Raw genomic sequence first — 16,398 nt, forward strand, 5'->3', positions numbered from 1 at the left:
CACCTGAGAGTCCAGTCTACTCTTATCTCTTTGGATTCTACCCCTCTAGCCCCTTTGGATCCAAGTTCAGAACATCATCAGCCTATCCTGCAGGGACAGCTGGACTGTTTCAGTTTACAGGCAGTTCCTGTGCAGGAACTTCCCCTCTCTTCTAATACCTCTTCAAATCATCCCACTGATGAGGTCCCCAGAAAAGGTTGCCCAAAACGAGGCACATTGATTCTCCTGAGAAATCTTTAATTGAAGACACTGACTTCGATGAAGAGGAGGGGTTTCCAAGGTCTCCACCAGAAGACATCTCCTTTGGAGACATTCTAGAGATCCTTAGCCAGAAAGGTGGGTGGTTGTCCTATCCCCCTTTCAAGGATGAGTCAGTGTTCCTAGAAGCCTTAGGGTCCAGCCCATCTATGTCTTTGTTTACCCTCCCCATCGGATGGCCACAAAGATCTCATGTCTCACCAGACATGGAAGAAGCTGGATACCATGGAGCACATCCCTCGTCACCCTGATAAATTTCTTGCTCAGCCCAAAGACAGGCTTCATTGGAGTAAGGGAGTTCTGTGGATGCCATGGTTGTGTTGGCAGCCACTAATTCTGTCCACCCTCCTAACACGAGTCCGGTGCGATGGACAGATTTGGAAAGATTGTTTACACCTCATCAAATTTGCTCTACAATTATTCAGTTATTTGGCACATTTCACCAGATTACAGAGAGACTTGATTAAAGAACTCTCCAAATCTCCTCTTGGGTCCACGTTGGCAGAGGAGCACAAACAGCTATCTTCTCATCTGGTCATCCTTCAGTCTGTTTCCTACCCATCCATGAGGTTAATCTTAAATGCAGCTGAAGGTTCCTCACTGGTGTTGGGTTCAGGCATAGCTATCAGCAGCCATGCCTGGATGCACTTATGCGATTTTGCGGAGCCCTTCAAGTGTTCTTTCATCAATGCTCCCTTTGATGGATCTTCCTTGTTTGGCCCAATAGTGAAATAAATGGTCTTCCATAGTGAGCAAGATGGGAAGACCTTGTGTGCAATGGGAGTATGTTTTTCTACCCAGCAGAGATAATTTTCCAGGAATCAGCGTGGAGGAAAAAAGATGTGGTTCTGAAAGTCACAAGATCTTTTCCAGGACTCAAGAAGAAACGTTCCCCAGAGGCATGCGAGGGGAGAGGTTGTCCACAAAACCAGGAGTTTATTCCATCTGAGGTAAACCCTTCTAGCGCTCCCGAAGAGTTGCCCGATTGCTGCATTCTGGAGACAGTCAGGGGATGCTTATCTCTGCACCTAAAAACCTGGGCATCAATCACAAATGACACTTGGGTGCAAAAAAATATATCCAGAGGCTATTTCATTTCTTTTCTCCAAATCCCACCAACCAAACATAAAAGGATTTCCAATGTTCCACCCTGTCAGCGGGAGTTGGCAGCCACAGAAATTCAAAAGCTGCTAGACAAAAGAGTCATCCAAGAGGTCCCACCAGACCAGAGAGGCTTCTGAAGTTGCTCAGGGTTCTTTTTAGTGCCAAAGAAAACAGGGGTCCTGAGACCCATTTTGGACCTCCACAGTCTCAAACAGTTTGTCAGGACCTCCAAGTTCCATATGGTTACAGTTCAGTTCATTCTACCTTTTCTTCAGAAGGATGGTTGGATGCGCTCCATCAGTCACCAGAACACATACTATCACATCAAAATGAACAGATGCTGCTGGGGATACCTGTGCTTCCAGTTCAGAGCCCTCCCCTTTGGTCTTATCACAGTCCCCAGGGTGTTCACCAAGTGTATGGCAGTGGCACCAGCACACCTGAGACTGCTCAGATTCAGTGTGTTTCCTTACATAGACTACTGGCTCCTCACCACCCCAACCAGATAGCTCCTCAAAAAGGCCAGGAACTACTAAGTCCAATTAAATCAGTCAGTAGGAATCACAGTCAGTTATGCCATGTTCCATCTACAACCTGATCAACTCTCTGAGTTTATAGGAGCTTGCCTGGACACACCAGTCAATTGGAATTTCTTCCATCAAACAGAGTATGATCCATAAGATTTCACGTGAGACAGATTCTTTCACACCCTTCTTCCACAGCAAAACTGGCCCTTCAGGCATTAGGATCAATAGTGGTTGTTATTACCTCGGTCCCGATGGCTTGATTTCACATGCGTGTTCTTCACTGGACTCTCACTGTTCAATGGTCAATTCTACTACAACCTCTGGCATCTGTGATAAAACTTTCTTGGGTTTGAAAGAATTCCCTGCTTTAATGGGTACAGTCCCACTAAGTTTGTCAGGGATGCTTCTTTGTGTTTCTACTCCCACTTCCAATAGCCACGGTGACCATGGATGCCTCCCAATTGGGGGGAGGGCATTTCTTGAGATAGACGGTCCAAGGCACATGCTTCCCAGAAGAGACCAATCTGCATATCAGTGTCCTGGAGTTGAGGAGCATTGTAGACCTTTCAGGACTCCCTTCCTCAGGGGATAGTTGCTATCCAAACAGGTAACATGTCAATAGTTTTTGTACATTGATATACAGGGGGAAGCCCATCCTATGTAGTGTGCTAGCAGACAAAACTCAGCATGTCTCTTCTGATGCCTCAGGAGTTGTCTTTCAACTAACTGGTAGCAGAGAATATTTTCCATCAGTGGGGTCAACCTTGCTGTAAATTATTTGGCTGACCCCATAACGACAGGTGCAGCAGCTCCTTTGCCCTGATCGCCTACCAAGAAGAGTCATAGAAAAATACTGTAGTTCACGTTTGGCTCTTTGGTCTCTTTTACACTTATCTTCCCTTATCCCTAATCCCCAAATTTCTTCAGAAAAGACTTCAGTTAAAGTGCAAGGTTATCTTCATTGCTCCTTTTTTGCATCACCAAATGTGGTTTCCCTTCCTGTGCTCTCATCATCTACATCCACCATGGATTTTGGGCTTCAGTCCAGATCTAATATCTCATCCCTCAAGGATGACACATCTGGACATTGTAGGCCTCAATTTGACCACATGTTTTTTCCAATTCCATTAAAGTTAGACAGCCCAGGTTTTCCTTCCGTGTCTGCTAGATACTGCTATCTCAAAAAGACTCCACTAGAAAAATGTTCAATAGTAAATGGAAATAAATTTCTTATTGGGCCAGCCAGAGATAGTTGGACCCTGTCCTAGATTTCCTAGCTTCATTTTTTAAAGAAAGGACTAGTTTTTCAACTGTCAAAGCTCAGTTAGCAGCCATTTCTGCAGATAACAGCAGTCATTTTATTGTTGCAGGCATTTCAAGATGCTCTTCCTCTAGGGACTATTACGATTCAAACCAACAACGTGCAAGTAGTCTGGTACATCAACAGGCAAGGGGGAAACCTGATCTTACCCCCTCTGCCAAGAAGCAGTGAGAGTGTGGCAATGGGCACTGGGTGATCTCCGACGACCACTTTCTAGTAGCAATGCACATTCCAGGGAAATCCAGCATACTAACTCATCTGGTCTATTCTGATGCCTCACAAGTGGTCTGTTAATCAGTGGAGAATATTTTCCATCGTTGGGACCACCCTTGCTAAGACCTCTTTGTATCTCCCCACAACAATAAATGCAGCAGGTATTTTGCCCTGATCCCCCCTCAGGTGGAGTCACAGAGAGATGCTGTAGTCCACTTGGACCATCCAGTCTCCTTTACGCTTATTCCCCACTTCCTTTGATCCCCAAATTCCTACAGAAAGCAATCCAGTTGATCAGCTCAGTCATCCTCATTGCCCCCTGCTGGCCTCAACAACTATGGTTCCCTTTCCTTTGGTCTCATCTTCGCTATCCTCTCTGGATACCAGACCCATCTCCAGATCTTCTCCTCACACCCCTTTGGGATGAATCTTCCCAGTATCCGAGCCCTCAAACTAGCCACATGATTTCTCCAGTTCCAGTGATAGCCAGATAGCCCAGGCTTTCTTCTCTAGTACGCACCATTCTAATATCCAAAAAGATTCCACCAAGAAGGTTTACAAGAGCAATTGGAAAATATTTTCCCTTTAGGCATTGTGAAGTAATTTTGACCCTTTTACTGCCCCGGTCTCTGTTGCTGTTGTTTTCCTGGCTGCTATTTTAAAAGAGCTAGATTTTCTACAATTAAACTGCAATTGGCAGTCATTTCAAATATTCATATAGGAGATAAAAATTGTTCTTTGGCTTCTTCCAAGTTTTGTAAAGCTTTTCTGAAAGACACTTCTCCTTAGACCCACAATAAAGGATCCTTTACCTCCTTGGGATCTGACCGTGGTACTATAAGGCCTGACTTAGAAATCCTTTGAACCTTCATCAAAAAATTGTTTAAAATTCCTGTCATGGAAGACCACCTTTTTAGTAGCTATCACTTTTGCAAAAAAAAATTTCTGAACTCCAGACTCTCTCATCTACATTATTTCCCATAAAGACAGGATTACTTTACAGAGTAACTCTTATTTTTTTTTTTTTTTAACTTAAAGCGGCTTCTGAATCTAGCATTAACCAAAACTATTAATTTACCAATCTGTCTAAACATTTCAAGCAAAGGAAGAATCCATGCTACATCTCCTGGATGTACATAGACAATTACATTTCTATTTACACAGAATAATTCAGAAAATCAGACCAACTGTTTGTCTCCTTTTCATCAAGTCAGCTGGATTATCCAGTTTCTAAACTTACATTGGCTAAATGGATAAATAATTGTATTACTTGGATCTGTTCCCAACTGAGCCTTGCTTTACCAAGACCGCCTAAAGCCGACTCAACCAGATCCATGGCCACTTAATTTGCTTTATGTTTAACAACTTCTGTCAGTGATGTTTGTGCAGCAGCAACATGCTCCAGTGCTCATCCTTTATTACTTATTACAAGTTGGACTTAATTTCAAGAAGTAGAGCCATCTTTGGTTCAGCAGTTCTCCAGAATATCTTTTCATGAGAGCCACCCAAGATTTACAAAGCTGGGGACTGTCCCATTCGTTGAGGAAGAATGAAAAGGACATCATCAGATTTAAAAGTTATGAACTCACTATAACTAGGTATCTATGTTGTCCATTTTCATTCTTCCATAACTTCCTCCTCTCCACCTCCTTTCCTATAATCTTCTGGAGTGAACTAATGATTCCATGTTGGAATCTGTAGTTCTGGGTTTGAGCATCTGTCTTTCTCTTTACTTAATGTAGCCTTTATGGCAGCAAATTTGATCTGAGATGTTTGGGATGGAGTAGGCCATCATAGGTAGAGGGACGTGCTTGACAGTTGGCTCTAAAGTCTGAAGAATGGAGCCGAGTCGGATCCGTAACCAATTTGTTCAGGAAGAATGAAAATTGGACAACACAGATGCCTAGTTATGGTGAGTACATAACATTTAATTCACACTAAAAATGTTATTGGATGGAGTGCACAGTACTGGAGGTGGTAATTAGGTTGCAGATCTGGGCTTTGTAGTGCACCCCTCCATAATTCATTTGCCTCTGTCACTGTACAAAATGTTTATTTCATCTAATGATAGGAGTCTATGTGGATTTAAGCTTGTGCAGAGCTCAAGGCCAGTTTTTAGCAAATAATATGCAAATGTTTTGGGTTTCTCAGACTTGCTAACTTGAGCAATAGCAGTGTAGCTGTAGGACTTATAAGTGTCAACTAAACCAGCACCTTCTTTTGGAACTCGTTTATTTAGGCAGAGACAGCAGGGTTTTGTGTGTTAGTTGTATGACAAAATATGTTGACCTTGTCAGTTCTTCAAGCACTCTTTCTGCAAGTGCTGATTCTGCAAAGTAAATTAGCTGAAAGACACTTTCAGCACACGTGGATTTTGCCCTTCACTCCACTGCTTCGCCAACTTCTGAGCTGTGCAGAATTTTGAAGAATGTCCCTGATTTTGTCTCATATTTTTTGCCTTGGGTCTCTCAAAACATCTGATTTTTTGTGGTGAATCATTGATTATAGTCAAGCTGTTAATGTCAGATGCTAGAGTTTCATACTTCTTGTTGCTCAGAAAATGCATGTTGATGCAAAACCTGTTTTATTAACTTTTTAAATGAATTAGAGTAATATTAAAAAAATGTCCCTGGTTTTAAGCCTTTGTACACCCATTATGTTTGGCCTTGCCCACAGTTCATAAGCAAAGAACTTGAGAGGTATGCTGCTGTGAGGCTGTGGACTGAGTATAAGTTTAGGTTGTGTAGATAGTCTCCTTTCACATGCGGGTGCAGGGGGAATTTCTTTCTTCTGCCAATAAATGTAGTTTGAGTTCTGCTGAAAATTACTTTTAGTAAGTTATTTTCATGGCTGTGGCACTAAGTCTAAGTTTGGTCTGTGTATGAACATGATTCATACAATGTTTGCCTTAAATATGTCATTTAAAACACCATACACTTCATTATCTTTGCTACAGTGGTCCTGGTCTCCATTTTACAGTGTCATCAGTGTAATTTACATTAACCTAAATTTTGCATCACATAAATTAATTTTATTTACTTAAGGTTCTTTTTTTGTTCTGTATTTATTTTACAGTAAGTACATTTCTCTGTGAAATACTGACAAGGAGGATCAACATCCTCTGCTTTCATATTTGTCTTATAGATGTTTTAATATGTGGCTACCTGCCTTTGCCTAAGCATCTTATTTGGTAAACTATAATGTAATGCACACTGCGGTTGCGGTAGTTGGAGCCATGATTACGATCCAGCACATCGGGAGTCAAGTAGCAGCTTGGTCACTAGAAAAAAAACTGCCAGGGAGAAGAAGGAAAAGGTGATGCATGCTCCCCTCTCCTATGGGGTGAGTTTGAGAGCCATTTTGCAGTAATGTATCTCTTTTTGAGACTCTGGATTTCGCAGGAGCCACTTGCTCACATCAGGAGGATGTGGGGTGAGAATAACAGACCGTATGAACAAAAAAAAAAAAACAGTGCAAATTGAAAATCATTAAAAAAAAGGTGTACACGTATACTAGCTATAATTTGGAAGTGAGCTAATTATGATGCTTGTATGAACTGTACATACAGGGAGAGGAAACACATAGTACTAAATCAGTTACCAACGGAGTGAGATAAAAGCTTAAAAATCTCCAAAATGGGTATTTAAAAGAAAATTAACATACTGCATTGCATAATATTATTTAAAAGTTCCTAGTGTACATGATTTTGCTATATAGTATGCTTCGTACATTTTAACATTGACAATTACATACATTTTCACTAATGCTATGTAAATAAGTAAAAGTTTTATATTGCGATTGTGTAGCAAAACTACTATAAAGCTCCCCATTATCTAAGTACAAGTTTATCTGAACATTTTATATGTGGGTAGAGCAAGTCAGTGGGCCACAGGTTGACCACCACTTGATTTGACAGTCCTGAGGAGTCAACTGTAAAATGAGTTAAACATTTAATTTAATTTGTTATACCCAAGAGTTTTCAACACATGGCCATCACAGAGCAATTTCTTAATATTCTTGGCTCAAGTATTTATTATGCTATCTTACCTTATAAAATACATCATCATTTTTCAAGTGTCTGCCAAAGACTGCCCCGTGGATCATTTTGTAGAACTCCATAATTGGTGAAGGGGACAGAAATTAGGATATTCAGTTGGCGCCCTTGTATGACCCTTCTATAACTTTTAACCAAAACTCTTGATAACAGCAAGAGTTGCAAACACCTGCTACATCTGGTGAATGTAACCTTGACATTTTTCAGTGTTTCAGGTCATAATTCTTAATGTGAAGTTGGATGGCACTGACTTTGTAGGCAAGTTATTCTGGTAAGATTTTCCTGAAAGAATTTTTACATTTTTCAAAATTATTTATACTTCATTTTCTGTAGTTGTGCCATAAGATGGACATGTTCATAATCTGGGAAAAACTAATTGAAAACTACCAAAGTTAAGAGGTTTTATTTTATTTAATGACTGTAGATTCATGACATTAAAAATTTGTCATGCGTTAATTTCAAACAATTTGCTACATTGACTTTGTTACTCCACATCACAAACAGCAGCAGGCATCTTTCAGATTAAGGCAAATGTACAATTTTTTTTTTATCTTTGTGGAAGTTTTATTTCACTTTCTTAACTTGCATTTTACATTGCATATTTTTCATTTTATATGCTTGTGTTCTACATTATAACAGTGCATTGTTGAAGTTTGCTATAAAACTAATGAAGCTTGGTGTTTTCCATTTAATTAAATGAATGCAGCCACATAACTCTGGCATTTGCTATACTTTTTGTTAAAAAGTGGCATAGTAATTTCCTCAGGGCCAGTCATAAATGTAAATGATAAATAGTTTGCAGCTTTGTGCTTAAACTATTAATCCACAGTAAAATGAAATTTTACAGTTACTAAATTATGTTACGTATCTTGTAACAATGTTTTATGCTAATATTTTTGAAGAAACACAAGTACTGAAATTTGGGGGAGCAGTGTATTACCTGCAGTTAGTCAGATGTATGTTGCTGTGCTGTATTCTCTAATTTTGTAGTAGTGGTTCTTATTTCAAAGCTGGTGTCTTCCAGGAAACACATGTAGTTTATGTCCACATTGGTTCTCTAGCAAAACTAACAAAGCAGGACTAAACAAGAAAAATAAGTGTTGTCTGATCTTTTAAAATGGATGCAAGCTCACAGGTACTATATGTAAATATTTTACCAAATTAGTAATACAGTCAGATTTACACAGTACACTATGAAATGTGTGAAAGCCAGTAATTTTCATTTAATCTCTAATATAGAATTTTTGAAGACATGTCTGTAGTTCAGAAGTAGGCAACATATTACTCATATGAAAATAACATTGTCTAAACCATGAATTCAGCCACAGCCAACACACACGTACTAAACAGCCTGTGTTGGATTTATGTCGAGTCATCAAAGGTGATTTCAGCAAATGAAAAAAAAAAGAAAACTGTTCACTGAAACCACCTTTGATGAACAACTCAAGCCTGTCTGCTCCCCCCCCCCAATGTGGAATGACACCCCCCCACACACACACACACACCCCAGACATATATATATATACCAACTCCAAGGCTGCACAACAGTGGAGGAAAAAAATAGTTTCAATGAAAAACACTAGCTCTTTTTGCATTTACCAGAATTACACTCAGTGACACAATGTGCTCTCACAGGGGGTGAGGTACTCAGCTTTCCTAATTTTACTTAAAACTCATGAAAGAATGCCTGCTTGTATGTCAGTAGGAAGGCATTAGTCTTCCATTGTCTGAATTTATTTTGGTCAGTGGTTGTGCTCTGAGAGACTTTAAAAGTATATCACTGAGATTGTAAAGCTGATTCTAGTTCTTCATATCTGATTTATTTTGTTATTGACATTTGATTACCTGGAAAGTCCAATTGGGTTTCAGCAGAGGCCTGGAGAGAAAAACTCCAAAGTATTACAAAACATTTTAAGATCAATAATTTTATTGTCTTTTAAAAATGGTACAAAAACAACTGCAGTTTTATTACAAAACATATATGTGTGATGCACATTCGACCAGAATGCTATCTTGTAATAATGCTGCTTCACTGCTTCATGCCTAGACTTCAGATGTCCTAACATTGTGAGTCGAAGCTGAACTCGCTGCTTATGCTATTTAGCAAATCTCCCTAGGCGTAACTTTCAAGAATATGTTTATTTCTTTGACTATCTAGGCTGATGTCAGTTCCTTTTTTTTCCCTGTGCTGGAATACTGTAGCAGTAACAGTCTGGTTTTCAAGTAGGGTTGCCACCTTTTCAAATGCCCAAAGTGGGACATTTTTTGTAGAAATGTGGATTTTGCAGGACAAAACATGCCCACAGCTAGCGCAAAGGACAGAAGTTCACTTGTTTGCCAAAATAAAAGCTTATTCTTATGCTATTTGAGCTGGTTATGCTATTTCTTATAACATGTAGGTGTTTCAGATAAAAAATAACTGTTTTATGAAACTATTAAAAAAACTAATGAAATATTTTTTGCCCTAAAATCTCAAGTCATTTGTCATTTTTTAGTTTTTTTGCAGGACACAACTGCCCAAAGAGGGACAGTCCCTCGCAAAGTGGGACAGGTGATAAGCCTATTTTCAAGCTGGCATCCGTCAGAAAGGATGATGTTTACATAACTTGCATGTTAGCTGCTTGCCAAACCAACCATTGTGGGATTAATACAAGCCCTTTTATGACATGTTTTATGAGATGAACATCTTTGTAGTCAATAAAGTTAGTCCTTTAGCATGATTCTGTGATGCAGAGAGATAAAGCTCTTACTGTTTCTCGGATTACCTAACTTCACATAGCATCCTGGGTGCTTGGAAATCCTAGTGGAGAGTGTTTTAGTTGAGTAGCTTCCACTGCAGAATGGTGGTTCTGGGGCTGATTTGCTTCCATGCAGACAACAGGCAACCACAAACCTGGAGGATGTGGGTATGGTGTTCTCAAACTGGTAATGGTAGCCATTTTAGGTTGTTGTATGGCAATGAGCTTTTATTCGGGGAAAGTGTAGGAGGCCCCAGCAGAGATGTGGGTGCTCATGCTAACTGTTGGGTGCGTGGTTAGGGACTTAACAGAAACATTCTCATTTTCTGCACCTGTTCTGATGCAGGCTTCTGAAGGAAGAAGGAGATCTCCATGTCTTTCTGCAGCCCAGACATATAGTAAAGTCTCTGTATGGCCCATATCTGGGGGGGAAAGCCTGACTGCCTGGCTAATGGGATGAGGGTGCCTGTCACCAATGAGCGGCTCTTGCATCCATACTTGGGTAGCCTTATTGGGGGGAGACAAATGTACACAAGTGTCAATGGGGGAGGCTCAGTGCTTGGCGAAGGCACAGAGCAAAATGGGTTGTTTGCGTGTCCATATCCCAGTTTTACAACCCCCTTTGTTAGAAATGTAAATGTGCTTTTGAGGCATTCATTAACAACATTTTTAAATATATTCTGTAATTAACTAGATACATATATTACTAAAATTTCTGAATCAGAACTAAGTAATAATTAGTATCCGTGTTTACCATATATCGACTCTCTTCAAGATGTACGTTAGATTGACTGCATAGCCTGTTTAAGTGCATGCTGATGTATCACTGTGTAATATGAGGCTGATATTAACCTGAGGTTTTCAAATTCTTAATATATAAAAAAAGATATGAGCAAAGTCAGAATGGTAGGTACACGTGGGCATGTTGGTTAGCAATTTTAGCCACAGAAATTAGATATTTAACGCATTCATCTTGAATGTAATTATTGCCTGCCAAAATGTTTGTGTGTATGTGTATTTTGCTAGTACACAAAAGTGTAGTTGTGTGCTGTTCCTGTTTGATGAGAATAGGTTTTTAACAAACAAGCATTGTTTTGTAGGGTAAGAAACTACCACATCACCTTGGAGCAGATGCTGAGGAAGGAGATGTTTCTGATGAAGACAGTGCTGATGAAATTGAAGATGACTGCAAATTAAAGAACAGCAATGTAAGTTCATGGAGTCCTTCACCTTAGACATGGTCTGAAAGAATATTCTTAAATAGCCTTCAGTGATGTGGGTAAAAAAAATCCATTTCAAATAACTGTTTGCAAAATTTTTGCTACTTTCAAAGTATTTGAATACATTCAGGAACACTGTCAATGTTGCTGTGCATTGTATGCCTTATTGGTTTTAGTGGTACATGTTGAGCCTTACTGTTGATTTTCATGTTTTTTTTATTGTCGTGTGTGTGTGTGTGTGTGTGTGTGTGCTTGCTTGCTTTCTATCTGCCTACCTGTTACATATGAATTATTGAAAATATAGTAAAACAGAAGTTAAATGCTTTTGAATGTATTAGTTATACAGAGAAAATTTAAATGGGCTGAGACTGAAGTAGTTCACCAAGGAAACTTAGTGTCGCAGACTGTAAGTACAAAATAAAAAAAAAATATCACCACTGCCATAAAGTGTTCACGGAGACACAAGCTTTATTGCAATAATATTTAAAAGACTAAATGCTTTCACCCATCGTACCCATAGGGCTTCATCAGAGTAAAGTCAATCAAAAATACTTTATGGCAGTGGTGATTTTTTATTTTGTACTTATTTATTGATTGAGACTGAAGTAGGTCCATTTGGATCAGTGCTGTACATCAGTTACCAAACTGAATGAATGGCGAATAAATAAATACACCGTTATCATGACTCATCCAAGACAGGCTCTTGTATATGCAACAAGTGAAATACAGGTCCAGTGTAGCACAAGTGTTCTTTAGCTAACTGTATATTTTGTCATGTCATTTAACAAAAAAAAAAAAACGTAGGGTGTCTTGACCAAATTACCCCAGTGATATAATACCTCAGGTTTCCCTTGAAAATGATCTTTACCTTGTAGGACTATCCCAGTAACAAAATAATTATCTAACATGTATTGAAAGGTATTTTCCTAGTGGGGAGGAAGTTTCTGAACAGTGGGTGGTTACACTGTGCTTTGCCTTTCAAATCCCAAAAGCAAAGATTCCACTGCTGCATTTGTCGGTTAACCGGATAGAATACCTTTTGTTGGGCTTTTGTACAAAGTGCCATTTTATAACAACACAGAATACTCTGCAACTGACTGTTCATTTTACTTAAGCATGAACACAGTTTGGGGAGAAGAGAGTCATTGGGGACGATACTAATGAGATGAACCTGGAAGATGCACGAGATATGAATTTGTGAAGGGTTTCTGAGTTTTGTCCCAGAAAAAAAGAAATATAAATTCTGTGGGTTTCACTCACTTTGGCAGGATTTCTGATGTATTCTATGGCTGTTATCCAGCAATCTGCTCTGTTGTACTTCACTCAGAGCTAGTTTACATCTATTCCATGTGTTTGTGAATTCACAAAAAAGTTTCAGCGTCATGGTCGCCTCTTAAAGGCTTCTGCATTTTTGTTTTTCTATCTGGATGAGGAAAGAACTATGCCTTCAAAACTTCCTCCTACTGCTGCTTTATTTTCCCCTCATTAGAAGATTTTCATATGATAGCATCTCATGTGCCAATTTGGTATGGAGGTTTAAGACTATGGCAGATGTATCTTTACCCCACATCAGTCCTTGGTTCGAATCCAGCAGCCTCCATTTACTGCGTGACCCTGAGAAAGTCACTTAACCAGACAGTCTTCACAGGATGAGCCTGAAATGGGTCGATGTTGACCATTTCTGAAGTAGGACTCCATCTGGAGCATTCATGAATAATTAAGTATCTATTCTGGTGTGCCACAATAAGCTACAGAGATCTGTGTCATTCATTGGGTTTTTAACTCCAGCAAGCTAATATTTTCCTAACACTTGCTGATGAGGTACTTGCAGTGTGCTAGAGTGCTCACTTTGGTTCAATGGCAGGTATTTTAAATAGCTGAAATATACTTACACTGCCAGCAGTGCTGCACATGTTGTAGCTATGCAGAGCATTTTCATTTACTGTATAGTGTTTCCCTATACTATATGAGGGAAGTGTTAACAGTATACAAGTATCCTCAATGTTCAGTGCTGACTCACATTTGCAAATCACCTTTGCATCTGTAGTTTTGTGAATTACACCTAAATGTACAGGTTGATCAGTCAGCGCAACTAGCTAACATAAAATTTAGCCTTGTTATGATGTGCAATTTTAATTACCTCAGTTATGATTAGACATGTAGTGCATAGCTGAAATGTACTGTGTGGTAAGTGCAGCTCTTTATGAACTTGGGTCACCTTGTTTAGTATAGATGACTAGATCATATTTTGCTGTAATCACTGCAGTGGTGGTGCTGCGGTAGCGTTGTTGCCTCACAGTAAGACGTTGTCCTGTTTGATTCTCAGCTAAAGCGTCTTCTGTGTAGAGACATGCGTGAATGGGCGTACCTTTGTTGAAGGTTGTGCATCAGGGCTGGCAACTCGGTACGTAAAAATCTACTGCCAATCATTAGCAGACCGGAGTTCCGCTGTGGCGACCCCTAACCGGGAAAAGCCGAGAGATACAACAACAACCAGATCATATTTTGCTGAAAGGAAGACAGCAGTATGTTCTTCATTGTCCGATTATTTTTTGCCATCATCAGACTAAATGTCTGCAGTGCTTTTTTAGCTTTCTGACAGGACTAACAAACAGCTTATAAAAAAGCATAGTTCAGTGAAGGATTGATTGCCAGAAGGATGGATGGACCACTGTTATCCTTCATGTATTTATGGGCTTTACATCCTTATCTTTTCCTGTCTTGTTGCTTTCACTGTCTTGTCACTAGGTTGGTTGCTGCCTTGCAATAGACATTCCTTCTGTTATTTTTGGTTCCAATCATATCTTTTTCAATATCGTTCCATCCCATAATGCACTTGGCCAGTTCCAAGGTCCATATATCATCCTCATTTCTTGACATGTAATAATATTCTGCTACATGTCATACTCAAGTCAGTAATCAGTCCTGTAATCATCCAGTGTTATAATGCAGAATATAAACTGTATGGTTTACTGCCTGTAAAATATTTAAAATGTAATAAATTCTCATTTTGTGGATTGTGTAGCATTTACGTGTAAGTGGCACACTTAAATTAGAAGAGTAACCTTCAGATGACCAAGGATATTTAGGAATTAAAGGTTGCACTGTGGCAATTTGATTTCATACACTATTTATTTACTTTGAGGCAGCCTCACAATGTGATTTTTTTAAAAAAGGAGGCAATATTTATAGAAAGTATGGCAGCATTTATGGGTGATGGGAATACTGTTGCTCATCTTCATGTAGTAAGATGTAGCATATCTCAAGCTCTGAGGCTTTGTGAATGTCTGTGGGGGTCTTACTGACGTTTTGAGTAGCATGCTAGGAAGTTTGTAGTGCACTTATTAATGTAGTAGATTCAAATCTAATTCCATAGAGAAGACGTGTATCATGACAGAAAATGCACTCACAGTTATGCTAGTAAGAGCCCTTCCTTTTGGAATTTGTGATCATGTAGATTTAAATACTTTTTTGTGTAATCGAGGTGGAGCAAACCTAGAGAAGCACTGCCTTACTTGAAAAAGTTAGTGTTTATTGAGTGACTGAAAATATTGCTAAAAAGTAATTTGGATTAGAAAATGGATTTGTATTATTGTAAATGCTGAGTAGACACTCAGCATTCTAAACCACGGAATTAATCTGTTCTGATATCCAGAAAATAGGAAGTGCAGCTGTTCACACCTTGAAATCCCAGCACTGTGACTAAATATTTTTCATTCATCCACCATTTATTTTCCTCTCTCTGACTGCAGCTTTAAAAAAAAAAGAGAGAGAGAGAGCTGGAACAGAAAAGTGTGAGCAAATGGCAGACAAAAACCTTTTGCTTGGACTTTTCACTGTTTAAAAGCAGAGAACATTGAAAGGAGGATCAGCAGTCCTGAAAGGTTCACCAGCACTGGCTGCCATGAGATAAATGAACACGCAGACTTCACAACTACTGATGGTGAGTTTTTGTCTGTTGTGTGCACACATCCAGAGAAGGGATTGTATCTAGTTACACTGAAAGAGTCTGACAGCAGTGAGCTGAAATACATTACTGCAGCTATTTATGTATTAATTTGTTTATTTACTGGTAATCCGACTTCTGAGGTGCACACATTCACAATGGGTATATGTGTATCTGTGTGGCAGTGAGAGTTTCTGTGTGTATGTTTGTAAGTCTGCATGCCTGTGCATCCATTTGAGTGTGTGTGCGTGTGTGTGTACACAACAGAGAGTTTGTGTATACCTGTGGATGTAAGTCTGTGTGATTTGTGCCGCTGTATCAGTTGATGTCTGAGTTTGTATTTGTGTATGAGAGACTGTAAATGTCTCTGCATCTACATCTGTTTGCACGCGTATATATGTTTGTCTCTGCGTTTGCGTGAGTGTATTTATGTGTGTGTGTGTGTGTGTATACACACACATATATATATATATATATATATATATGTGTGTGTGTGTGTGTGCATATATATATATATATATATATATATATATATATATATATATGTTTGTATTAGTTTATCAAATTGCTGCTATATCATTGAATCTTGGAACGGGATGAGAACATTGAATTAAAACATCTCATATAACCTAACTTCAACCATCACAACTATTCTCACCACCACTCTACTACTCTGGCATCCTCCTTTCACATCCACCTGTCTTTTTACTTACTCTGCCTCTCCATCCTGTCCACTTCCCTCTTCTACTAACACTCATTGTCCTACCATTGATCCCTCCTGTCTACTTCCTTCTCTTCCTAACCCTTATAGACCTACCATTGAACTATGTAAGACATTCAGGTACTCTCGCAGCCTGCCTTAATATCATACCACCACTTATGTCTGCAACAGTATCCACCGACTTTGCTGATTCCTGCAACAGGACTCATATAGCCTATCTTTCAGCTATTATATCTCCTAAATGTGTGAAACGTTTAAGCACCTAGTCTCTAATTCCTGTATCTGCTTTGCACCCA

The 16,398-nt window shown here is 39.3% G+C and overlaps 1 protein-coding gene across 6 annotated transcripts in view; it reads left to right on the forward strand.

The window, feature by feature from the left end:
- The window catches only part of PLCH1 (phospholipase C eta 1), a 3,453,772-nt gene that overhangs the window by 2,794,750 nt on the left and 642,624 nt on the right, over positions 1-16,398 (forward strand). For all 6 annotated transcript variants that reach the window (XM_044070508.1, XM_044070510.1, XM_044070513.1 and 3 more), the window contains one exon: positions 11,316-11,423. In XM_044070508.1, coding sequence (XP_043926443.1) covers positions 11,316-11,423 — 108 coding nt within the window. The remainder of the gene's footprint in view (positions 1-11,315; positions 11,424-16,398) is intronic.

This window comes from Protopterus annectens, chromosome 4.part1 (assembly GCF_019279795.1).
Source record: "Protopterus annectens isolate FY-2018-M chromosome 4.part1, PAN1.0, whole genome shotgun sequence".
Classification (NCBI taxonomy): domain Eukaryota; kingdom Metazoa; phylum Chordata; order Ceratodontiformes; family Protopteridae; genus Protopterus; species Protopterus annectens.